This window comes from Salvelinus namaycush, chromosome 38 (assembly GCF_016432855.1).
Source record: "Salvelinus namaycush isolate Seneca chromosome 38, SaNama_1.0, whole genome shotgun sequence".
In the NCBI taxonomy this organism is placed as follows: Eukaryota; Metazoa; Chordata; class Actinopteri; order Salmoniformes; family Salmonidae; genus Salvelinus; species Salvelinus namaycush.
Window position 1 is genome coordinate 16507982 of NC_052344.1, and position 27397 is coordinate 16535378.

The 27397-nt window shown below is 46.4% G+C and overlaps 1 protein-coding gene across 1 annotated transcript in view; it reads left to right on the top strand.

The window, feature by feature from the left end:
- LOC120032284 (membrane-associated guanylate kinase, WW and PDZ domain-containing protein 2-like) overlaps positions 1-27397 on the top strand; it is an 82452-nt gene that overhangs the window by 40065 nt on the left and 14990 nt on the right. Inside the window, exons 8-15 of the mRNA XM_038978299.1 lie at positions 795-1484; positions 17381-17412; positions 20625-20847; positions 23944-23985; positions 24641-24732; positions 25122-25314; positions 26144-26413; positions 27028-27213. Coding sequence (XP_038834227.1) covers positions 795-1484; positions 17381-17412; positions 20625-20847; positions 23944-23985; positions 24641-24732; positions 25122-25314; positions 26144-26413; positions 27028-27213 — 1728 coding nt within the window. The remainder of the gene's footprint in view (positions 1-794; positions 1485-17380; positions 17413-20624; positions 20848-23943; positions 23986-24640; positions 24733-25121; positions 25315-26143; positions 26414-27027; positions 27214-27397) is intronic.

A 27397-nucleotide genomic window follows, 5' to 3' on the forward strand; every position in this document is an offset into this window, starting at 1 on the left:
TGTCGTCCATATTTACCCAGATTAATTAAACAGTCCCGCTTCCACACGTCACACTGCCTCCAGGAATACGTTAACGCTAGCTCTGTCAGTATGAACCTGTATTTAAACTCTGAGCGCGTTCTGTCTCCACACAAAAAGGAAATGACAATGACAGGGTATGCTAAGTAGCCCGGTTCCCAGGTCTGTTTGTGCTGAGTTGCAAACATCTATGGTAATTGTGCATACATCTCTCTCTCTCTCTCTCGCTCCCTCTCTCTCTTTCTCTCTCTCTCTCTCTCTCTCTCTCTCTCTCTCTCTCTCTCTCTCTCTCTCTCTCTCTCTCTCCTCTCCTCTCTCATATGCTTAAAATTGAAAAATAATGATTGTCATTATAAACCTGGGCATTGCGTTTTGGCGAGACTGAAATTAAATATGGATGCCACCTTGTGTTCTCCCACTTAATCAACATCCTTTGAAATATAGAGCCGTATCTCACCTGACAGAACACAAATCTCACTCGTTTGTCCACCACACAATTCACTGACTAGTGTATTTCTGTGCCTAATGGTTTTGTCCATTATCTGAGGTCTAACTCAGGTACATTAATGCTGGGACCTATTCAGTAGAACGCAACGTTCAGATTACATTTTAGATAGAAATGTAGCGTATTGATACTGAGACAAAGACCGATTCTGCATGATAAAGAACCATGCTTGTTCTACACAATATTGAATAAGCCCTATTGAACACCCTATAGGTCTTTGTTTTTGGCAGTCTATTTGGCCTTGATTGGCTGTGTGTCTCCCCTCCTCCAGGTGATGTCATCGTGTACATCAATGACGTGTGTGTCCTGGGCACCACCCATGCCGACGTGGTCAAGCTGTTCCAGTCAGTGCCCATCGGGCAGAGCGTAACCCTGGTACTTTGCCGTGGCTATCAGCTGCCCTACGACCCCGAGGACCCGGGCGCCAGCGCCGGCGCCACCACCACCCTCCTCTCCCCCCTGGGCCTGATGGAGCAGCGCCCCCTCCTGGTCAACGGACGCTCCAACTACGACAGCTACATGGACTACATCTCGCGCACGGCACGCTTCGTCCAGGAGCACGGTGACCAACATCTCAACGCCCACCACCACCATCAACCCCCGCCGCCGCCGCACCCTGGCGACACCCACCTGGACGGCTCCTCCCTGACGCCCGGTGGGCCGCACGGCGAGGACTCGGTGTCCATGGCGTCATCGGGGGCGACGCAGGCGGAGCTGCTGACGCTGACCATGGTGAAGGGGGCGGAAGGGTTCGGGTTCACCATCGCAGACAGCCCGACGGGCCAGAGGGTGAAGCAGGTGCTGGAGCCCCAGGGGTGTCCTGGTCTGTGTGAGGGGGACCTGATCGTAGACATCAACCAGCAGGGAGTGCAGGGCCTCAGTCACACCCAGGTGGTGGAGCTGCTCAAGGAGTGTGCCGTCGGGGCTGAGACAAGCCTGGTCATCCAGAGGGGTGGAGGAGGTAAGAATAACCCTGGGGCCTCCATAACCGGCTGGCTTCTTCCTGTCTTTCTTTCCATGTAGCAGAGCTTCTTCATATACCGATCTCTCTCTCTCTCTCTCTCTCTCTCTCTCTCTCTCTCTCTCTGTCTGTCTGTCTGTCTGTCTGTCTGTCTGTCTGTCTGTCTGTCTGTCTGTCTGTCTCTGTCTCTGTCTCTGTCTCTGTCTCTGTCTGTCTGTCTGTCTGTCTGTCTGTCTGTCTGTCTGTCTGTCTGTCTGTCTGTCTGTCTGTCTGTCTGTCTGTCTGTCTGTACAGTTGTGGCCAAAAGTTTAGAGAATGACACAAATATACATTTTCACAAAGTCTGCTGCCCTAGTTTGTATGATGGCAATTTGCATATACTCCAGAATGTTATGAAGAGTGATCAGATTAATTGCAATTAATTGCAAAGTCCCTCTTTGCCGTGCAAATGAACTGAATCCCCCAAAAAACATTTCCACTGCATTTCAGCCCTGCCACAAAGGTACCAGCTGACATCATGTTAGTGATTCTCTCATTAACACAGGTGTGAGTGTTGACGAGGACAAGGCTGGAAATCACTCTGTCATGCTGATTGAGTTCGAATAACAGACCGGAAGCTTCAAAAGGACGGTGGTGCTTGGAATCATTGTTTTTCCTCTGTCAACCATGATTACCTGCAAGGAAACACGTGCCATCATCATTGCTTTGCACAAAAAGGGCTTCACAGGCAAGGATATTGCTGCCAGTAAGATTGCACCTAAATCAACCATTTATCGGATCAATTGTTGTGAAGAAGGGTTCAAGGCGCCCAAGAAAGTCCAGCAAGCGCCAGGACCATCTCCTAAAGTTGATTCAGCTGCGGGATCGGGGCACCACCAGTACAGAGCTTGCTCAGGAATGGCAGCAGGCAGGTGAGTGCATCTGCACGCACAGTGAGGCGAAGACTTTTGGAGGATGGCCTGGTGTCAAGAAGGGCAGCAAAGAAGCCACTTCTCTCCAGGAAAAACATCAGGGACAGACTGATATTCTGCAAAAGGTACAGGGATTGGACTGCTGAGGACTGGGGTAAGGACATTTTCTCTGATGAATCCCCTTTCCGATTGTTTGGGGCATCCGGAAAAAAGCTTGTCCGGAGAAGACAAGGTGAGCGGTACCATCAGTCCTGTGTCATGCCAACAGTAAAGCATCCTGAGACCATTCATGTGTGGGGTGTCTTCTCAGCCAAGGGAGTGGGCTCACTCACAATTTTGCCTAAGAACACAGCCATGAATAAAGAATGGTACCAACACATCCTCCGGGAGCAACTTCTCCCAACCATCCAGGAACAGTTTGGTGACAAACAATGCCTTTTCCAGCATGATGGAGCACCTTGCCATAAGGCAAAAGTGATAACTAAGTGGCTCGGGGAACAAAACATCGATATTTTGGGTCCATGACCAGGAAACTCCCCAGACCTTAATCCCATTGAGAACTTGTGGTCAATCCTCAAGAGGCGGGTGGACAAACACAAACCCACAAATTCTGACAAACTCCAAGCATTAATTATGCAAGAATGGGCTGCCCTCAGTCAGGATGTGGCCCAGAAGTTAATTGACAGCATGCCAGGATGGATGGCAGAGGTCTTGAAAAAGAAGGGTCAACACTGCAAATATTGACTCTTGCATCAATTTCATGTAATTGTCAATAAAAGCCTTTGACACTTATGAAATGCTTGTAATTATACTTCAGTATTCCATAGTAACATCTGACAAAAATATCTAAAGACACTGAAGCAGCAAACTTTGTGGAAATTAATATCTGTGTCATTCTCAAAACTTTTGGCCACGACTGTATATCTTGCTCTCTCACACTGTCTTTCTCTTTCTCCTCCTTTTACTCTCTATCTCTCTCTCTCTTTTTTCCTGGTGACCTGGTCCAGGTGAGTGTGTGTGTCCTGTCCTAAGACCACAGAAACCCATTATACAGTACGGCCGTGTTTGACTGACACACAGCTACTCTCACAGGATCTTTACTCTACTTTACTTTACTTACTGGGGAGAAAAAGTGCTTACCTTCCGTTTACTCTGAAGGACTCATGTTGTGTATATTTAGCTTGTGCTCTTTCTTTGTCATCCGAACAGAGATTTTATTGATTACATTTCCTGCTTGATAAAAACGCTGACTAATTTTAAAGGTTTTTAAGTTTTTCTATTTGTACTGCGACCTTTCTTTTAGAAAAGTTTAGTATGTGTGCAGTCTAGACTTTTGTGTGCAGAAAATTGCAGCCAAAATAAAAAGACAATGACGTGAGCAAGATATAAGCTACTACCCTTACTAACATACTGTATACTACATACTTAGTGAGTATATACTACATACTATATACTATTAGTTCATTTCAGTATACTGTAAACGAACAGTATCCTTTCAGTTGAGCGTACTAGCTCTTCGCCTGTCTTCCAAAAGTTGATGCTGTTGCTATGCAACCTCTTGCTAGCTAGTTATAGCATACAAATGACTAGTTAGACATTTTATGACTCCGGGTGTGTTCTTAAATTCAATCTGGAGGGCCAGAGTGTGCTCGTAAATTCCGAGCTTTGTCAGATTGTCCGTTTGTAAATTCAGAGCGTTTCGTTCTCGGAGCGCACACTGGACGCCCGGGCCGAGGAGTAGGGTTGTTTTGAGCATTCTGACCTTACATTGGCAGTCAAGCACCCAAGCTAACGTTGGCTAGCTTGCTACCTACTTCCAGACACAAATGAGACCACTCTGACCATTTTACTCACCCTAGCAGAGCTGGTTAGGCAGTTTTCATGTTATCCAGAGCGTTGTTGACTAACTGTGCTGCTGGCAACAATTAAATTGCTTTTTTCCTTCACGTTTACCGACACCAGCCATATTCAACGGTTGTTGGGCGCTTGTATATTCATTATTCTGCAAATCGGAGTAGAAAGCCAGAGCGAATTTACGAAAGCACCTGAATGTCCATTGAGAGCGCACAACGACTATACCATTTAGCTAAGCTAAGAATGATGGGAAAAATCAAGTCAATAAGCATTGGGTAGTTAGTTAGATAGCGTATAGTTAATATACTGGCAAGTTTGATGTATAAGTAGTCAACTAACGTTAGGTAGCTAGTTAACAACATACCGGTATATACTGCTGTAATGATATGCTATGTGGTTTGTAAGGACAGTGTAGCTAACAAATTGTCAGCCAACATAACGTGTAAGGTCACTTATTTGAAAAGTCATTACTTGATTACATTGGTCAACATTTTCTTAACATTTGTCATAATTAGTTAAAGCAATGGATTTGTATCCGCTCTCGTTGTACTTCGGCTGCATATTTTTCGCCATTTTCTTCAAATCTGAAAACGATGTGAAGCCACGCCCATTTCCTGAATAATTGCATTATGGGCCCTAAAGTACGGAAATAGTGTCCTCTGCTTGTATACTTCCTATTTTGGAGAATGTAGTACGATATCCGGGAACTTTTGGCATACTAACTTTATCCATACTATGACCAATAAGCATACTATATACTCAATTCATATCACAAATACTACGGTTAGTGCGGTTAGTATGAGTATTCGAACAGCTATAGAGTGTAGATCTATTCTATGTGTGTTATTTCTATGCTTCCCATTCTTAAGTTTAGTTTTTGCCTCTTTTACTTTCGGTTTTGTACACCAGCTTCAAACAGCTGAAAATACTATAGTTTTGGTTATGGAAAATATATTTCATAGCGGTTTCGATGGTACAATGATTCACTACGCAATGACTACTTGTTTTGTCACATAAACTGAAATAAGGCGAATTACTAGAATTTTTGCAACCAGGAAATGTTGGAGCGACTTCTGCATATTGCACCTTTTTAAGATTTTATATGGAACCCAATAGCACTGTGGTCACCTATTCAAGTCAGAAAAATCTGACTTCTCTAAGGTTGCAAACCTCTACTTGATGGACCTTGTTTAATGTGATGTCAGTATGGTTTTGTATCATTCAGGGGAGAAAGAGCGATCTCAAGGAGGAGAGAGGGAGTGATCCCATCCCCTTGTATCTCTAGGAGGTGGAGATTTTATTGATTGAATTTCCTGCTTGATAAAAACGCTGTCTCATTTTCAAGGTGTCTGTTTTCTATTTGCCCTGCAACCTTTCTTTTAGAAAAGTATGTAAGACTTTTGTGTGCAGAGAACTACAGCGTGAAATAAATAGACAATGACGTGATCAGGATATAGAATGTTAACAAGCCAGTGCCAGTTGATAATTTGCGCTATAGTGCTTTTATTTCCGTCTTGTTTGTCTGAGAGAAAGGCCTGCTAACAGACAACATGTAACAGGCTGCTAACAGGCTAGCCATCTTTATCTGAGTCATACTATGATTCTCCTCTTGTTTCCTCTAGGATGATTGGAGGGTTGTATTGTATAGATGATCACATCAGATAGATCAGTTATATGAATGCTGTGCTTATACAGGTACATTACTTGGGCTAGAATTGGGGTAGGAAATCTGATACAATTGTATATGGAACTCCATGTCACTGGTCAAAGTCAGAAAATTGTCCCTTTCTAATATAAGGGAGAAAACCTCTACTTGATGGACCTTGTTTAATGTGACGTCAGTATCGTTTTGTATCATTCAGGGGAGAGAGAGAGAGGGAGTGATCCCATCCACCGTAGAGGTTAATAGCAGGACATGAGTTGTAGTTAAGCCTACTGTGATCAGGAAGCTCCCATCTTGCCTATGCCATTCTGTACCATCACTCATTCATATATCTTTATGTACATATTCTTTATCCCTTTACACTTGTGTGTATAAGGTAGTAGTTGTGGAATTGTTAGGTTAGATTACTTGTTGGTTATTACTGCATTGTCGGAACTAGAAGCACAAGCATTTCGCTACACTCGCATTAACATCTGCTAACCATGTGTATGTGACAAATACATTTGATTTGATTTGATTTTAATCCTCCTGCCCTATTGAAGTGTGGAGTCAGTGATTGCAATAATGCCCCACAATGACTCAGCCATTACACTGCCCCCCCCCCCCCCCCCCCCCCACACACACACACACACACGCACACACACACCCCGTCAATAATTGTTGATCAACTGGTAGAAGACTAATAGTCAGAGAGCCAGGCAGATAGCTCCATGGTGACTAACTTACAGAGAAAGGTCAATGTCATTTTAGGAATTGATTTACTGTCAGTTGAACATTTCTTTCTTTATTAGGCTGGCATGTAATCCAGGGCCCAACAGAGCGCATGTGAACAGAATGAAAAACAGAGGGACGGGGGAAGCAGGGGAATGAAGGAGAGAAGAAAGCAGAAGATGTGAGACCAGGAAGTGGAGAAAGGGATTGGGTGCTGAGAGGGTTAAGTTGCTTTTGTCTCATGAGGGATGCCCATACACACACACACACACACACACACACACACACACACACACACACACACACACACACACACCACACACCACACACCACACACCACACACCACACACCACACACACACACACACAGAGAGAGAGCCTCGCATCTGTGTGGTAGTCGGACCCTGGCGGTCGAGCAGAGCTGGAGGTCAAAAGGAGTGCGCTCTCCTAGAAGCGCTGCCTGCTGGCCCATGAAGCAGCTAGCTAACTGATGTAGATTTAGTCACATTACATCAAACCCACTTAGCACCATTTAGCTCCTCTACGCCACCACCCTGAGGCAGAACGCCACGGCGGAACGTTTGTTTGTCGGACATCTTGTGACAGACAGGCGGTGAAGTTGAAAGGTCATAGTAGTCACTTGACACGATTCAGTCTGTTTCAAACATGGCCGTCACCCCGCCCCCCCACCCATACCACATTGACTGGGGATACAGTCATAAACTCATTTTTCTTCCATTAGGATTTTTTCAGTGATTGAATTGGAATTTCAATTCACCTCATGTCCTAACTTGAACTGAATTGGAATGGAAATGACCTCAACCCCTGCAGCCAATAGCTCACACTCCCTCCCGGCTCCCAGATCTTAACTTCTGTTGCTTCGGGTGAAAACAGAAAAAATATCTTTCCATCCCTCCAAACCAATCAGGGATGAGAGCTTCCAGCGTTTAGCCAGGCCATTACGGCCCTAATAAAACTGTCACCATTCCATTGAAATTATGTTCCAGCTCTTAATGCCCAGCGATTTGGCTGGGCTGTCAGGGAACTGGACCCGGGCCATACATTCTAATTAAAATGCCCCCTGTCTCAGTCCCTGAGGACCTGTGCCTCCACTCAACTCACTGCCCAGAGAGAGAGTAAAGAGGTGATCGCCAATGTTTGTCTGTCTCACCACATTACACACAACTAGCAAACACGTCCTCTCTTCTCATTGACTCTCAAATGCCTTGTTTGTGTCATGGCACATACACACAGACACACACACATACACACAGCTCATCTATTTGGTAAACACTCTCAAACTGCGAGAGAGAGCAGAAGGAGGACTAGCTAACTAAGTTGATTATGCATTGGCTCTGTCCGTTGTGCAGCAGTGTGTGTATGAGAGTGTGTGTGTGGTGGGGCCAGATGGTTGTGTGGCTAGTACTGGCATGCGGCTCATCTAATGACAGTCAGACGGCTCCAGACGTGTCTACAGTCTACCACCTCCCAGCCTCACAACACACTGAGACAGCACCATCTGGTGGAGGTGTTTAGTACTGACACCCTCTGTCACCAGAGGGGGAAGCTGTGACAGCCTTATTATTAAACGCTCATCTCTTTCACACACACACACTCATGATTTCTTGTCCGTGTAGAGCCTCGCGGCGCTGTTGTGGCTCTTTTATGGCGGGTTGCCGTGCCAACCCCTCCATTAAAGGCAGAGACAGCGTTAGTGAGATCCTAAATGATCAGTGGGGGCTGAGTTACCTCACAGCAGCTCTGTCTGTCAGGGGATGGCCACAGGCCTCACTAACTAGGATGAGGGAGAGCTCTTATCTCTAGGAGCTATTGACTATTGAGATGTATGATTTTAGAGAGGGCCCAGCACTCTGTGCGTGTGCCTGCTTACTTGTGTGCGATTGCATGCGTGCGTTTGTTTGTTTATGATGTAGCCCGATTGCACGTTGTCATGGTCACCAGTACTCAACGGATGAGCGTTGCGGTGAAAGTTGCAACCACTGTCACTGTGTGAAGGCTTCATTGAATGTGTCTTTTTGTTTACACCATGTCACCACAAACATTATAGTATTTGAAGTGGCGTTAGTGATCATCATTGCTAAATGGTAGCAGAAACACATATATTAGCTGTACATACACTGTGGATGTAATGCCTGTTTACACCGTGCCTCTAGCCCATAGCTTTCTGCTGTTCATGTCATATAGTTGTTCATTATTGCTTCATGGTTTGCTACTTCATAACTACCTTATGACAGCTAAACTGATGTTATCAGTGCAGTCACTTGAGCTTGCGATGTGAATGTGCGTGTGTTTGTTCGTGTGTGTGGTTGTGTGTGTGTGTGCATGTGTATGTCTTCACTTGTATTGGTATCAATTCCCATAACGCTCACCGTCAGGAATGGAGGACGTCCACACCGTTTACTCTCTCCTCCATGGATCAGAAACGGACTCACTTACCATCCCTAACATCCAGTGAATTACGCGGGATCACTTTCGAACGGTCCTGCTCTCCTCATAAAGTTAAGATATTCAGCCATCCCTTCAACTCCCCGCTGACTCCTGGCCTGTTTCTGCCAATACAAATAGCCGCCGTGCCTCTCATCAGCGCCACTAATTAGCGAGTGTGCTGCAGACACCCTCATTAAGGCCCATCTACGCCATTACCCAAGCTGCCTTCACCACAACACTAATTGGAGGATTTCAGACATGTCCGTTTAGTGTGCCTCGACGTGGCAGGATTGTGAAGTTCACATACGTTCGCCCACCCATGCTTACCCATCAGCAGTAACCCATATGTATACATACACAGTACACACATACTCATACACCCATACATGGTCAATAGCTGTTTGCTGGTCGAGTACACTCTCTCACTGAGGTTTTCTCTTGACGGATGCTGCCAGTGTGTTAGTCATTCTAGTCTTTCTTGCTCACTTGGCCTGTCCTGTTCCCTCCTAATGCTCTTTAAGGTGGCTATATCTTCCTCCGGGCTGAACCAGAGATGACTATCACAATGAAGAGAGAGAGAAGGGAGGGATGGAGAGTCTTTGAATCAATGAGCGCCGCCCAGCAACACAGGGATTATTCAGCACACAGCCAGACAGTGATTCATTGGCTAACAGCAAGAGGCCCTAGAGCAGGCTGCCTGCCAAACCAGACAGTGCTGAACAGCAACAGCCATGTTCACAGCTCTGTCTCCACCAACATGCACCATGCAGACCTGAGCCAATCCAGAACTGCCCTGTGCCGCTGCAGGAATCCTTGGCCAATCAGAATGGCCCTAGGAGAGAGGAACAGGAAGAGAGAGGGAGGTGGGAGAGACATCCAAATGGCTTATGGGTGAGCAGACAGGTCAGATCCCAGCGGGGCTAGAAGAGGTTATTAAACACATTTACTAGGGTTGAGTGGTGCTAAGATCACTTTCATTGAGTCAGGGGTTAAGGCTTCACAAAAGTGTGTTGGGAGTCTAAGTAGGGTGCTTAACCTGGATCGGCTCCATTGACGAAACTAGGCCCTTTTATTTGGAGTGTGTTTAAAGCGTTCGATTAAAGTGTGATTCTATTATACGAGTCGTAGGGACAAAGAAATGATTGTTGTGAGCTGTAATGTGGATTGAAGCATGGAGTTTTCTCTCTGCACATCATTTCTACTGTTCCTCAGCTGGATGTGTGTTGGTATTGAACACATGAGTGAACATGGAACCAGCATGCAACAAAATCAATTTTCATGCGGCAGATATTATTTAAAGTAGCTAACCGTCCCTGTGGGCTTTATGTATATTCATAAGCTATGCAAGATTCCATCAAATCGTAGTGTTATCCAAATCTCATTTAAATAATGACATGGCCTGCTGTTAGCCTGGCGGTGTGATATTATAGTGCTCTTCACTGTTGTGAGTGTGTGTGTGTGTGTGTGTGTGTGTGTGTGCACATGCGTGTGTGTACGCATGTGCAGGTGTGTCGTGTCATGTTGGAAATATCTACATCTACATAGGGTCTCGTATGGCTCTGATTCAATCAACTCATTAACTGTACGGGGGCAGCACTAAGTCCCATTAGTATGTTACTGATTCATTTAGCATACAGCTCTTTCGCCGTAGACAGAAAATATGTCAGCCCTCTCACTCTAACAGTCACACTTTACATCAGAGCTATTTATCATTTTTCTTCTAATCAGGAAGTTATTCAAACCTCAGCCAGACAATCAATTAATCAAGGTAGAAAATAAAGTCTGCAGTACTTCAGCCCTCAAGCCCCCAAATTCAGTGTCCCTTCCTCATTGGAGCAGAAGAGTCACAGTAAAACTGGCGGGGCAGCACGGTCCTAATCTCTCTGGTCATTACATTCTCCTGTCCTGCTGCTCTAACATGGTCCTGTCCCGCTGCTCTAACATGGTCCTGTCCCGCTGCTCTAACATGGTCCTGTCCCGCTGCTCTAACATGGTCCTGTCCCGCTGCTCTAACATGGTCCTGTCCCACTGCTCTAACATGGTCCTGTCCCGCTGCTCTAACATGGTCCTGTCCCGCTGCTCTAACATGGTCCTGTCCCGCTGCTCTAACATGGTCCTGTCCCGCTGCTCTAACATGGCCCTGTCCCACTGCTCTAACATGGTCCTGTCCCACTGCTCTAACATGGTCCTGTCCCACTGCTCTTACATGGTCCTGTCCCACTGCTCTAACATGGTCCTGTCCCGCTGCTCTAACATGGTCCTGTCCCGCTGCTCTAACATGGCCCTGTCCCACTGCTCTAACATGGTCCTGTCCCACTGCTCTAACATGGTCCTGTCCCACTGCTCTTACATGGTCCTGTCCCACTGCTCTTACATGGTCCTGTCCCACTGCTCTAACATCATCCTGTCCCGCTGCTCTAACATGGTCCTGTCCCACTGCTCTAACATGGTCCTGTCCCACTGCTCTTACATGGTCCTGTCCCACTGCTCTTACATGGTCCTGTCCCACTGCTCTAACATGATCCTGTCCCACTGCTCTAACATGATCCTGTCCCACTGCTTTAACATGGTCCGGTCCCGCTGCTCTAACATGGTCCTGTCCCGCTGCTCTAACATGGTCCTGTCCCGCTGCTCTAACATGATCCTGTCCCACTGCTTTAACATGGTCCTGTCCCACTGCTCTTACATGGTCCTGTCCCACTGCTCTAACATGATCCTGTCCCACTGCTCTAACATGATCCTGTCCCACTGCTCTAACATGGTCCTGTCCCGCTGCTCTAACATGGTCCTGTCCCGCTGCTCTAACATGGTCCTGTCCCACTGCTCTTACATGGTCCTGTCCCGCTGCTCTAATATGATCCTGTCCCGCTGCTCTAACATGGTCCGGTCCCGCTGCTCTAACATGATCCTGTCCCACTGCTTTAACATGGTCCTGTCCCACTGCTCTACCATGGACCTGTCCCATTGCTCTTACATGGTCCTGTCCCACTGCTCTAACATGGTCCTGTCCCACTGCTCTAACATGGACCTGTCCCGCTGCTCTAATATGATCCTGTCCCGCTGCTCTAACATGGTCCGGTCCCGCTGCTCTAACATGATCCTGTCCCACTGCTTTAACATGGTCCTGTCCCACTGCTCTACCATGGACCTGTCCCACTGCTCTTACATGGTCCTGTCCCACTGCTCTAACATGGTCCTGTCCCACTGCTCTAACATGGTCCTGTCCCACTGCTCTACCATGGACCTGTCCCACTGCTCTAACATGGTCCTGTCCCGCTGCTCTAACTTGGTCCTGTCCCACTGCTCTAATATGATCCTGTCCCGCTGCTCTAACATGGTCCGGTCCCACTACTTTAACATGGTCCTGTCCCACTGCTCTAACTTGGTCCTGTCCCACTGCTCTAACATGATCCTGTCCCACTGCTTTAACATGGTCCTGTCCCACTGCTCTACCATGGACCTGTCCCACTGCTCTTACATGGTCCTGTCCCACTGCTCTAACATGGTCCTGTCCCACTGCTCTTACATGGTCCTGTCCCACTGCTCTAACATGGTCCTGTCCCACTGCTCTAACATGGTCCTGTCCCACTGCTCTAACATGGTCCTGTCCCGCTGCTCTAACTTGGTCCTGTCCCACTGCTCTAACATGGTCCAGTCCCACTGCTCTAACATGATCCTGTCCCACTGCTTTAACATGGTCCTGTCCCACTGCTCTAACATGGTCCTGTCCCACTGCTCTTACATGGTCCTGTCCCGCTGCTCTAACATGGTCCTGTCCCGCTGCTCTTACATGGTCCTGTCCTGCTGCTCTTACATGGTCCTGTCCCGCTGCTCTTACATGGTCCTGTCCCGCTGCTCTTACATGGTCCTGTCCCGCTGCTCTTACATGGTCCTGTCCCACTGCTCTTACATGGTCCTGTCCCACTGCTCTTACATGGTCCTGTCCCACTGCTCTTACATGGTCCTGTCCCACTGCTCTTAAATGGTTCTGTCCCATTGCTCAATGACAAATGACTCACTTCAGACACCTCTACTCTATCAGATCTCCAGGTGGAATGTCATCATTGCAAGTGTCGTAGGTAGCTTACTGTACTATGAGTACTGTAGGCTAATGATAACGTGACCTGTCATGGTTAACTTGCAGATGTGGCGCTAGCTCAGATCCCTGCACTATCTGAACTATAAAATGTGTTCTACTGTACCAGGCAAACTAAATGAAATGCAGCTCAGGTATTAGAACATATTTGACTCTGCTATGGCGTCTCACAGGAACAGAGGCAAGAGTCTGTCACTCAATACATCTCAGTGCTGATCTACCATAAGAAAGGGCATCACTGACATCTCTTTCGAACCAAACACCTCCTATGCCTGAGTTAACAATGAATGGATTTACCCTGTGGAGTACCCTCCATGATGGTTGTAGCTCTGCCTTTCCCAGAGAAAACAGGTTGTTCTGTCTTGAAGTAATGCTGGTTGATAGCAGGTCATCCTAAGAGCACTCGTATTGATTGACCTTGTTTTGAGAAAGTGAAGAGTCAGTTTTCATTAAAAAACAGGCCTGCTGTCTGAACGCTCTCTCATTTATCACCCAGTAATGTGGATTCTTTATCACCTGTATATATGTTGTGCCTGTGCTGATAGAGCTGTCCAAAAAAATAATTGGATTTGAGAATTGTTAAAGTCGTTCCTGATAAGCTGCTGTAATTTATCCCCATCTATAAAAAAATGTATTCTAGCCGTGGATCTGTGCAAGGCAAGCTCCAGTCAGATTGATGACTCACTGAGAGAGAATGATAGTTTGCAAACATGTCTTCTCTGTCGCTGCATCTCTCTCCCTTCCTCCCTCCTCTACCACTCTTTTGTTGATCACTTTCCATTTCTGCTGTGCCACTCGTTGGTGATGGAGGGCATGTTTACAGTGTGATTGCGCCCTTAAAAAGAGACTAGCGCTGGGAAAGCCTCCTGGCATGTAGCGCTGGGAAGCCTCCTGGCATGTAACGCTGGGAAGCCTCCTGGCATGTAACGCTGGGAAGCCTCCTGGCATGTAACGCTGGGAAGCCTCCTGGCATGTAACGCTGGGAAGCCTCCTGGCATGTAGCGCTGGGAAGCCTCCTGGCATGTAACGCTGGGAAGCCTCCTGGCATGTAACGCTGGGAAGCCTCCTGGCATGTAACGCTGGGAAGCCTCCTGGCATGTAACGCTGGGAAGCCTCCTGGCATGTAACGCTTGGAAGCCTCCCGGCATGTAGCGCTGTGAAGCCTCCCGGCATGTAGCGCTGGGAAGCCTCCTGGCATGTAACGCTGGGAAGCCTCCTGGCATGTAACGCTGGGAAGCCTCCTGGCATGTAACGCTGGGAAGTCTCCTGGCATGTAGCGCTGGGAAGCCTCCTGGCATGTAGCGCTGGGAAGCCTCCTGGCATGTAGCGCTAGGAAGCCTCCTGGCATGTAACGCAGGAAGCCTCCTGGCATGTAACGCACAGGGAAGCCTCCTGGCATGTAGCGCAGGAAGCCTCCTGGCATGTAACGCAGGAAGCCTCCTGGCATGTAACGCAGGAAGCCTCCTGGCATGTAACGCAGGAAGCCTCCTGGCATGTAACGCAGGAAGCCTCCTGGCATGTAACGCTGGGAAGCCTCCTGGCATGTAACGCAGGAAGCCTCCTGGCATGTAACGCTGGGAAGCCTCCTGGCATGTAACGCAGGCAGCCACTCGCTAATTCGATCCTGGACGATTTGCATCCGCAACATTCTGTTCCTGGAGGGGCTGAAAATTGAATTGAGTAGACAGACAGTCGACAGACAGTTTGTTGTTTTTTACGTTCCTTCCTGTTTCTCCGGGGAGCCGATGTGGAGTGAATAGTTTGGGCCGTATGTGTTATGAAGCTGGGTCTTTTGATGTGAGACTGCTGCCTTGCGTTGCATAGCTCTGAGTGTGAACACTGGCGGTGGTGAGTACCGCTGGAAGTCCTGCATTCTGTTACTCTGTTTGTTGTGATCATGTGTTCTAGGCTGAAGTAGATTGTGGAATGTTGTAATTTGCTGAGTAAAGGTTGGCTGGGCTTTTTTAAATGACAGTGGTGGTGGGTAAGGACTCACCCTTCCTTTTTGGTGTTTGCAGATCTGAAGGATCTGGATAGATAGAAGTGTAGTGGTGGAGCTTCCACCATTTTATTTACAGCTTACAGATGGGTGTATGTTAGTGCTCAGGGGAGAGGTATAGGGAGCAAAGTGGGTTCTGTTTTCCCATTGAAAACACATAACCTACTCATAACACAGCCAATTCATTCACACTACCCTCCGGCCAAAATCATCCCAAAACTTTGCACATTCACACAGCGCCTCTGGTATGCCTTCAATCAATGAACGAAAGTCACAATCCATGTTGATATATTAGAAGTAGAGACCTTTAACTGGAATATTAATATTTACCTGAGAAATAGTTGGAGCCTCTGGCCTGGCAGTATGTGGTCCAAACACAGTGGTGTTGTGATATGCCATCACCCCACAAACATTTACATTTACATTTAAGTCATTTAGCAGACGCTCTTATCCAGAGCGACTTACAAATTGGTGCATTCACCTTATGATATCCAATCACATGCTGTGACTGTTGACACTACAGTTCCCTGAATGATTCAATCCAAGGCAGAGGTCCATGCTACTGCTAGCAAATGATGTAATGAAGTGCATGCAATGACTTGCTAAAATCACACAATTACAGGACCTACACGGCTTTGTACACTGTAGTGCAGTGAGATTCAAAGTCGGGGTCGGGGGAACTGTAGTTGGGGTTGCAGATGGTACAATATACAAACGCTTTTGAGAAACATTATTTTATTGAGTAAATGTATTTATTGGTTTCTTTTCATTTTGATAAGAAAAGAAAATGTAATGCATTGAAGGTTATATGTTGATGTAAAAATCAAAATGTACCGATTTCAAAGTTGTTTCATTAGACTTGGGGTGGGGGGGGTCGTGAGAAATTCTTCAGAAAAAAAATGAGGTCCCCAGAATTTTGGCTGAAAACATGGGGTTCCCGCTGAAACAGTTTGAATACCACGGCTGTAGTGTATATCTTGAATTGTATAAAATCTACCAGTCTAACATGGAAACTTACTGTGTAGGTTATATTTGTCCAGGGAAAATTGTGTTGAATGGTGAAGCCTCATCACCTATCGAATCATTCTCATCACTTCAATCCAACTTTAGAGTCAGGGGAGCGTTTAGGGTTTTCTAAGGTTATGACCTATTCTACTTCTGTGAGAATCCCATTTGATTCTTTATCAGACCCTCACCTCTGGTGTTTTCCCCAAGCGTTGTCCCTGTAAGGCAAATTAAATGACAGAGAATTCTGTTATACGATCAAGCCTGGATGTTTATCCAAATATTGGCAAAGGCTTCTCCAATATGATCCCCTATCAATTATTTGGGATAATTTAGCAACACATACGGTAATGTACACTGAGTATACCAAACATTAGGAACACCTTCCTAATATTGAGTTGCACCCCCCTTTTGACCTCAGAACAGCCTCAATTTGTCTGGGCATGGACTCTACAAGGTGTAGAAAGCGTTCCACAGGGATGCTGGCCCACGTTGACTCCAATGCTTCCCACAGTTGTGTCAAGTTGGCGGGATGTCCTTTGGGCGGTGGACCATTCTTTATACACACGAGATACTGTTGAGCGTGAAAAACCCAGCAGTGTTGCAGTTCTTGACACAAACCAGTGCATCTGGCACCTACTACCATAACCTGTTCAAACGTACTTACATTTTGTGTCTTGCCCATTCACCCTCTGAATGGTACACATACACAATCCATGTCTCAGTTCTTATTTAACCAGTCTCCTCCCCTTCATCTACACTGATTGAAGTGGATTTAACAAGTGACATCAAATAGGGATCATAGCTTGCACCTGGATTCACCTGGTCAGTCTGTGTCATGGAAAGAGCAGGTGTTCTTCATGTGTTGTGCACTGTGGTGGTGGCAGTTTTCAACTTCCCCTTGGCTTGGAGACCAACGTTACTGTAAGATCCTCTCTGACCCATTGTCTTTCTGGTGCTTCAAGAATCTGCTTCTCAAGGACATTGCATCGCACCACTTGGGGTGGGATTACTTTGCAGCCCTCTCATTGCTTTTAGTGCAAATCTGTCATCTTTCCATTGGTTTCTTAATGTTTTATTCCGTTTAAGTTTTGTTATCTTTCTTTAGTTCATGGAGTAGCCCTCAGACACAGACAGACCAGCTCAGACCTAATGTAATGGCTGCCACTACTCTCTAGGCTAAACATTGTTGTTTTCTCACTATTGCAGGTCACTATTCACCCTGGAAGACCCCTAAACAGGTAAAATGCATTGTCTTCCAAGCCTCAGCTCTCCCATTAATTCTAATTGACTCATTTAGTTAACAAAATGGCTGCACTGTGCATATATGTTGGAGCTGCTCTGATTGACTTTACTACATAACCTTAAATCTATATCTTCTGAACTAGCTGAGAATGACTACTCTATTCTATTCCCTTCCCTTATACTAACTGTAGTGCTGTTGTCGTGTCTCGGCTGCTGCTGTATCCTGGCCTTGAGTTGGACCCTTCCTCTTGCCGTCACATGCAGAGGAAAGGGATAAGTGGCCCACTCATAGATATAGAATTACCAGACTCGTCATACCGTGAGCCCGATGGGCCATGATCTAAATAAATCTTGATGGTCATTCGATGTGGTGTATGTCTATGCACATGACAGTCTACGTCTATGCAAACTGCTAGACCAGATGCTCTTCTAGTAATGCTATATCTATGGTCCAGACTCTGGGTTGGCATGGTCCCCTCAACATTCCATCTTTCTCTCAGCTCCTCTGTATCCCTGATAAAGAGAGTGAGAGAACCCTTTTCTAACAGTCATACCGAGAAATTATCACTCATCCATTCTTCCCTTCTTCCTTCATCTCCAGGCTGATATTGATCTGCTACTAACTTAGCTATCTTTCCTGATCATCTTTTGTCATAACTATGTTTTCTCAGATGTCATATATGTCAGACAAAATATACAAATGTTGTATTTTTAGTTTTTGTCGAGACAGATTGTACTAACATGTTGAAAGCTGAAACTTTAAAGATGTCTGAGACCTCTTAGACAACACTCTGTTCAAACCTAGCCTCTGTCTGTCTGTCTGTCTGCCTGTCTGTCTGTCTGGACTCTGTCCCCAAACACTCAATAAACACTTGTCATCCAGACAAGGAAGAGAAGCTACAATGCCTCTCAGAGCACTCTCTGAGTCGAGTTAGACATGGTGTATTGCCAAGAAACAAGGTGTGTGTGTTTGTGTGTGTATCCCATTTCATGCTACTTCATGTTCTAGTTTGGCTGATATAGCTAACCAGCTACTAACCTCAGCTCATTTGTAGAGTCTCCGGTGACAGATCATAACATTCCACACGTCCATGGACTCAGAAGAAGCAGTCTTTGTGTTATCCCTGCTGTAATTCTGAATCTGAGCTCCCGGAGAAGAAGTGCCTGGGAAAATAGCTATGGAGTCAGGCAGGCAGGCGGTCCAGCCGAAGCCACTCTTTCTCTCCCCTAGCGTGTGTTTGTTCCTCTCCACACATTGAGCTATGATGCAGAACAGGCTTCAGAGCACCAGCAGCTGCCAACCGCCCCCAACAGCCCAGGTTTAATTGGATATCATTAGTTCAGGACGATTCCCGTAGCCCAAAGAAGCCCAGCCCAAATAATCCAACATGGATACAAAGTTTAAAAACGGAGACTATGGGAGTTTTGTAATTGTGTCTCAAAGTTGGCACAAATACTAATGATGCCCTGCCTTCCGAATTCAGTTTGGAACAAAGCCTGTTCATATATGAGTATATTCTCATATAGTCATGAGAGTGAAGAACAGAATATACAGTAGTTTGTAGTACTATTGGTGTGGATGCAGAATCAATTTATGGCCAGACCTGAGAGTGTTGTGTGTAGGAAACAGCAGTCTCTAGCCATACACACAGGTCATACAGTCTTAAAGAGCCTGACTGCCTGTGACTAAATGAGGGGGAAAGATTCAATTCAATTCAAAACAACTTTATTTAACCCTCTCAGAGCCAGTTAGGAAAGACCATACTTCATACTTCACTTAGTACATACAGTATAATAGATGGAGGGAGAGAAAGACGGAGAAGGAGGTAGGGGAAGTGACAGTGCTATAGTCTGGTCCAGACTTAATAAGATCCCCTGACTGTCACCCTGCCATTACACGGCCAGACACTCAGACATTCCGAAGATCAGGAGCAGAGATGGGTGGAACCACACAGAGTGGGAACACTTTGATTTTGCCTTGGTTCGATGGAACTAGATGCCTTGGCAGCATCTTTTTATACAGCTCCTGATATCAAATTAGTCATTTTATCGGGTGGTACTAGAGAGAACTTTTTCTCACTGTCATCCTAACATACCAATGTGTCATCTTCACTATCTCATCAACACCACTCTGTTTTCTAAAGACAACTGACATTTGTACAACACAAGAAAGCAGCTCAGCTTGTCAAAATAGGTCATAGTGTGTATCACTTCAAATAATCAGTGTGGTGCTTATTTCAAATGGGAAGAGAAATCATATTTTATGCACTTAACCATATAGCTGCATTGTTTGGATTTACACCCGCATAAATTAGCACTTCTCTCTTTTTCTCCTGGACACACACTGAGTGGTTTGGGATTCAACGCTGCTGAGAGTAATTGGGACTAAACAAACCTGTTTTGACACTAGCACTGCTGGCTTTTCTGCATTGTATTAGAGACACCACAATAGAGACACCACACATTATCCACCACATCTACATTCCATTATAGTTGCAGAACACACACACACACACACACACGCACACACAGGTTCATCAAATAGATTCTCTGAGGGGGGTGAATGCTGTGTGTTTGCACTCCTCCTATTACCATGCCACTCTAGCATCCACTACAGTCTCTATCATAGAATGTCTTGGGCCGTAGCCACCTTAAACTGGGCCAGTACCCTCTGTGTGCTCACTTTGGCCATTTGCCATCTTCCGACGACGACAGTGGCACACTGACATGTTTAATATGCTCTCCGCCTGCCTCCCTCTTCCTCCCAGCAGCCCTGAACTGGTGTGCCTGTGCTCTCTCTCCCTCTGCATAATTTACACACTGCTTTTCCGGACCTGCTTTAATAAGCCTTGGCATCTTCTATTTCCTTTAAAACGTTTCTTCACCTCTCCTCTCTTCATCTTTGTTGTTGCTTTAATTAGTCGCTGCCGGCTGGTGCTCATGTTGCTTTGTTGCATTACTACTCCCACTAATATTAGACTGCTGTAGTGAATGACAGAGGTCAATGAAGTCGATGACGTCCATGAAGGCCTCTGTCCCCACCTGTATACTATGAATAGCTTTGCTACCTGCTCTCACCTCATTTGGTTTGTCTAAGAGGAAGTTGTTGGAGTACCAGGACAGCGCCCCCTTGCATCCCTTAGGGATGAGAACCAGGGTAGGGGTGGTGGAGACTGAACCAATGCCCTGATGTCTGATGTGTTTACAGGTGTTGGAGCAGTGGGACGCGGCCCAAGGCCAGGGAGGGGGTCAGGGCAGCCCCCAGACCAGTCTGTCTGCCCCCGTTGTCCCCCACAACGCCCCCTTCCTGACCCGCCACCTCCACAGGGCCTCAGTCCCAGACTCTGCCCTCCCCGAGGGCTTTGATCTGAGCAGGCCCGACCCCTATGACCTCTATGAGAAGTCCAGGGCTATCTATGAGAATAGTAGGCGTAAGTACTGGAACCACACTAGTACAACAACAGAATCAACAACAACAACAGCCCCATCATATCTGTCTGGGGTTCCAGGGGTTAATGTTCTTCTGAACAGGTGGACCTATGAAGATGCACAAAAACACACTCATACACACACACACACACCTCATCTCCTGAAAGAATCATTGTAGCCCTCGTGAACAGTAGTCAGGGCTCCATAGTGCAATATAGCAATGGCCTCAGCTCCACCTGTTCTGTTCCTATAGGGACATAGTCTGGGTTCTGTTCCTATAGGGACAAATGTCTGGGTTTTGTTCCTATAGGGACATAGTCTGGGTTGTCTGGGTTCTGTTCCTATAGGGACATAGTCTGGGTTGTCTGGGTTCTGTTCCTATAGAGACATAGTCTGGGTTGTCTGGGTTCTGTTCCTATAGGGACATTGTCTGGGTTCTGTTCCTATAGGGACATAGTCTGGGTTCTGTTCCTATAGGGACATAGTCTGGGTTGTCTGGGTTCTGTTCCTATAGGGACATAGTCTGGGTTGTGTTCCTATAGGGACATAGTCTGGGTTGTCTGGGTTCTGTTCCTATAGGGACATAGTCTGGGTTGTGTTCCTATAGGGACATAGTCTGGGTTGTCTGGGTTCTGTTCCTATAGGGACATAGTCTGGGTTGTCTGGGTTCTGTTCCTATAGGGACATTGTCTGGGTTATGTTCCTATAGGGACATAGTCTGGGTTCTGTTCCTATAGGGACATAGTCTGGGTTCTGTTCCTATAGGGACATAGTCTGGGTTATCTGAGTTCTGCAGAATGAGATGTATTATGTTGTTTTGTCTGTAGATGTATTTCTGTAAATATGGAGTAGGACAACGGTTTAAGAGTTTATACTTTTATCTTAGTGCTGACAGATGACTTGATGTTGATACATTTGTACTTGGCCTAGACTCCTTCGTTCGGGGAATCTCTGAATATCTCGCGGATCTCTGCCTCCAGTCGATGTTCTGCCAGAGTGTATAGTCAAATTAGCTATTTTTTCAGGAACATCTCAGCCAACAACCTGTCTTCTTAGACCGCTGTATACTTTAGGAGCCAACAATTGTATTTGAGCCATTAAAGATCCTGTCAGGGGTACAAGCATAGGGATTTCCTTTCAGTTCATTGAGTGTACGACCAAGCTTTTAACTGGGTTGCCAAGATATGCTCTGTAGAAGGAGTTGTACGACAGTATACCATTGGTTTTTGACATCAGTAGTCATATCTACTGTATGATTCTGAACATAAAGTGCACTCATCCTTTTGACCAGTGCTAGTGACAGTGCTAGTTTCTGTTAAGTCCGTGCAGCTTGATGTACCATAGAGGCTTCATGATTGACATGCGAGGCTCTAGCCGGTAGACATGATAATGCTCTGCTCCTCTCTATTGTAGAATCTCTGTGGGCCTGAGTCAGTCGTAGGCTACAGTAGATGCACACTGTGAGGAGAGAGGCGAGCTGTGTGCGTGCTTACGCAACACAACCTTTATTAAAGAGGACAGGGCTGTCGGAAGAACTCCACGTCAAAGCCTTCCAGCTTCTCAGTCAATCTTTCTCTGTAGCTTTTCTGTCTCTCTCTCGCTCTCTCGTGTGTTCAGTTTAGTGTTAAGTATCTGTCCCCTCCGTGTAACAAGCCCCCAAAGTGCTGTTCGCTGCTAGGCTACACTTGCAGACTGTTGGTCAGTCAGGTTAACAGGGTTGAGGCACAGGGCAACTTTTAGGAACACTTTACTTGTTTCCCTCAGTGGTGTGGGAGTTCTAGGTCATGAACATTGGTATTTTTCAGTAACCTTATCTAACTAGGACTGTTCTCAATATAGCCTGGAGACCAATACAGGCTGTTAGAGAAGAAAATGCACCCATACCCCACAACCATAGACAAGTCAGTGTAGCTTCCACTGAATGTTGATAAGGTTTTCTACAGCTGGAAAATAATCATGCAGCAACAGGAAATGGGTTATAATTCATGGAAAAGAATGTAGGGGTTGATAAAACAATATATATTAAGAACTTTAGAAGCCTTTTTAAGCTTGAATATGTAACGGATGTGAAATGGCTAGCTAGTTAGCGGGTACGCGCTACTAGCGTTTCAATCAGTTACGTCACTTGCTCTGAAACCTAGAAGTAATGTTGCCCCTTGCTCTGCAAGGGCCGCGGCTTTTGTGGAGCGATGGGTAACGACGCTTCGTGGGTGTCAGTTGTTGATGTGTGCAGAGGGTCCCTGGTTCGCGCCCGTGTCGGGGCGAGGGGACGGTTTAAAGTTATACTGTTACAAATACACTACAAGTTTATATTTCCTGCTGTGTAGGAAAATTCTCAGCAACAAAAGAGTGATCAAATTAAAATCCTACATCTGTAATTAGATGCCTGTATTCTAGTAGGAAACCAGGAGACCCCATTGCATGTGAGAGAGCTGGAGATAGATGGAGATTTATGAATTGTGTATTTTATGTAAACTGCAACACAGTCTGTAATACACCAAAATCCTCCTCTAGCCAGCAAGGTCATTCTGTCCTTATCTTCTGCCCACATGTATGAGTATTTTTTCCAGCAATCTTATTTAATATAAACTTAAAACACTGTTTATGGGTTCCGTGGTAAGACTTGTCAGTCAGTCTCCTTATCCGCCATCTTTGTTTCCTCAATTAATTCCTCTGGTATCCCAGCGGACACTGGTCTCCGTGATTAAACCTGCTGTAAATAGAGCCCATTTCTCATCACAGTCACTTTGACCCGCTCTACTTCATTTCATAGGAAAGGGTTTTCAGGGTAATGAATATCACTATGCCACAAATCATTCTGCTTTCCAGTAAAGGCCTGATTGCAGATGAGTTTCTGCTCCCCTAACACATACTGTAAATAAAAAGATAACTGTATTACAAGCCCTAGGCACATCTTTTCCACAGTGTAATGGATGATGTAGGAACTCTGTGCAGACAATGTGCTGAGGCAAGTTTTTTTCTGTCTTGCTCTAGTCTCAGTCTTTTTAATAGTCTGCTCTGAGTGAGACAGTTGTAAGACAGTGTGTGTGTTGTATTATTGTTTATGGGTGCTCCCTCAATCTCCCTCCCCCACACAGAGCCAGGCCTGCCGCGGACCATCTTCTCTGTGGACCACTCAGGTATGGCCCTGAAGAAGACTGTCCACAGGGAGGAATAGGAATTATTCTAAAAAAATACAAATGTCTTTTTTAATGAAACCTTTAATTTAATTTGCAATGCATTAAAGGCCCAATGCAGCCGTTTTATATCAATATCAAATCATTTCTGGGTAACAAATAAGTGCCTTGCTGTAATAGAGTTCCATTAAAATTGGCAAAATTAGCTTTTTAGCCTAAAAAACATTCTCAAGCAAGACTTTAGCAAGAACTGTCTGGTTTGAGTGGGGAGTGGAAAACTGAAAACTTGCTGTTATTGGCAGAGAAGTTTGGAACTCTTTGTTATTGGTCTATTAACCAATATACCACATTGATGTCCCCATGGAAAGCCGAAACTCCCGCCCATGCAAACCTGCTGATTAGGGTCCTGTGTCGATTCTTTTCAACAAGCTACCAGGAAATAACACTGATTTTAAAAAATCACACTTTAACAGTGTTAGTTCCATCAGCTGTTGTACAATATTATGTAAAACACAGAAATAACAGTGCCTTTAATTTCATGTGTTAACTTCCACAATATGTGATCAACAATCCTCTGGCTCCACATAAATTAGTCATTAGGCTGAGGGCACTCCAAGGTCAACACGTGTCACAGGTGTTGTCTGTTCCTTGACCCCAGGGGCAGAGTACCAGGAGGTGGAGGTCCACCTGAGGAGGCAGAAGTCTGGCTTCGGCTTCCGCATCCTTGGGGGAGACGAGGCAGGACAGCCTGTGAGTCCGGACACCCGTGAGAAGGCTCGTATGAGATGGGCGTGGAACCCTGTCATTTTCTCCTCTCTAACCCACTGCATACATATCTAACCCTGAACCCTGACTGAGACTGGTGATGCTGCTGTGGATGGTTACTGGTTAATTGTCTGTAGAGTAACACACAGCGCAAACATGGAGCCACGTATCTATTCATAAGCACCACTGACATAACAACCACTTATACATGTCATTTCACATACAGTTACTCACTGCATGTTTCTTGTCCACTTGACCATGGCTACATATCGCTTCAATGTAGTCCTTTTCTGAATCCAGCCCTATGATTGGTCAACCGACTTTTTAACCCCTACCTCTCCATGCGTTCTGATTGGTCTGGTTCCCATAAACAGATTCTGATTGGGGCCATCATAGAGAAGAGCCCTGCGGACAGAGACGGGCGGCTGCGGCCAGGCGATGAGCTCATCTTTGTGGATGGGATCCCGGTGGCGGGGAAGCCCCACCGCTACGTCATCGACCTGATGCACGGCGCCGCCCGCAATGGACAGGTCAACCTCACCATCAGGAGGAGGCTACAGGGCCCAGGTGAGAGGATGGGAGAGGACAGATCTAGGATCAGTTTCCTGAACACTCCTAATCATTAGGGAGGAAAACTAAACTCTGGCCTTAGATCATCCTCTAGGGACCAATTCATCCTACTCCAAGAAGGCCTGATAGTCTTACTTTCTCTGGCCTTATGTGGAGTCCGGCTGTTGTATTGTACCATGAATTGTAGAGCTGCAAGAACATGCTGTGTGATGAGTGTAGCAGCCCTCTACACACACCGTCCCCTTCAGATCTCCCCATTCCCTTATGTCAGCTTACGCTCCGGCTGCCTTTGGTGCCTGGGGAGGAGAGCACAGCCACCCTGGTGAGATCCCGTCTCCCCTCCTCTGTCTCCCTCTTCTCCTTCCGTCTTCAGTCATGAAAAGCTGTCTGACTCATCCATGTCGTCCGTGGTCTTGCCATTCATCCCTCGAACGTTTGATTCAAAGTAACACTTTTGGAGGTGTCAAGACTCTGTCTCTCCCAGAGGTCTCACTGTCTTCAGTTCAACCTTGATCACTGAAGGAGATGTAATGAGTTCTAACATGACATCTTGGTTTTGAGGGAATCTTAGTTCTTAGCGATTGTATCTACAGATATCTTCAAATGTAGGTTTTCTTTTGGATTAAAAAGATCTTTGGATGCAACAATACAGCCGATGAGGTGTGAGAGAAACCATGACCTTTCTCTGATCTGATAGCCAGTCCAGACAGGGCCACTCTTTGTCCATTGATGAGTGCTGTGCTTCTTTGCTGGGCTGCAGTGTGGTGTGGAGGAGAGCAGAGCAGAGCAGGTTAACTCAGCTCTCTGTTACCCCCCCCCCCCACAGGAGAGCCGTGTCCAGAGAACGGCCGCAGCCCCGGCTCTGTGTCCACCCAGCACAGCTCCCCACGAAGCGACTTCACCAGTGCCACGTATCCTTGCAACAACGCAGCCCCACCCACTGACGCCATGGGTACAGGTAGCACCACAGACGGAGAGCCGACCTCCAGCGTGCAGCAGCCACCGAGTGATGTCATTATCCACCGCAAGGAGAGTGAAGGGTTTGGATTCGTCATCATCAGCTCGCTCAACCGGCCCGAGACCGCCAGTGCCATCAGTGAGTGCTGCTCTGTGTGTGTGTACATGAGTGAGTGTGTGTGTTATTGCGTGTCCATGAGTTGTTTACATTACAAATGTACTGCCTTATGGCAATTTCACCTTAAAAGGGAAGGCTTCGCATATTATTATGCTCTTGAGTTTTCATGCATTTTAGTCCAGCAGATACGGTCGTTCCAAGCAGAGATAACCAAATCCATTTTGACAAAAATTGCTGAGAGGAAGAGGTCACAACTACATAGAAAATGTAACACCTCTATTTTTGAACCATGTACTCATCCTCTAACTATCTAACCCGTCTCAATTCCTAATGGTTTCCTGACTATATCAATCCCTCAGATCTGAGGTAGCTAGGCTACAGTACACCGCATTGCCTTTTAGTTCCCTGCCCACACTCGCCGTGCATACAGCCAGCTGTCTTACATAAGCTGAGAGGGGGCGAGAGAAATGTGAAAAGAGCGAGCAACATAGATAGAAAGAAGAGAGGGAGAGATGGAAAGAAAGCATCCAACCAGTAAGATTAGCCTGAACTCAGACCCATCCTCAACTAACCATATCTGTGTGTCTCTCACTCTGTGTGTATTGTCCTCCTCCTCTCCTCTCCTCCCATCCCAGGCGTGCCCCATAAGATTGGGCGTATCATCGACGGCAGCCCGGCGGACCGCTGTGGCAAACTGAAGGTGGGTGACCGCATCCTGGCGGTGAACAGCCAGTCCATCATCAACATGCCCCACGCCGACATCGTTAAGCTCATCAAGGACGCCGGCCTCAGCGTCACCCTCCGGATCATACCACAGGAAGGTGAGCGCGACGGGGGGGACGGGGGGGGGGGGACAACGGTCACTAGACTGGAGATAATGGGGGGACCAAGGGGTCAGCAGATAACTCTATACTGTAGATGTGGGGGGACTTTCAGGGACTGTTGTTAAAACTGTGTGTCATCTTAAATGCAGCACGTCGTCTTACTGTACAGACCGTTTTACAT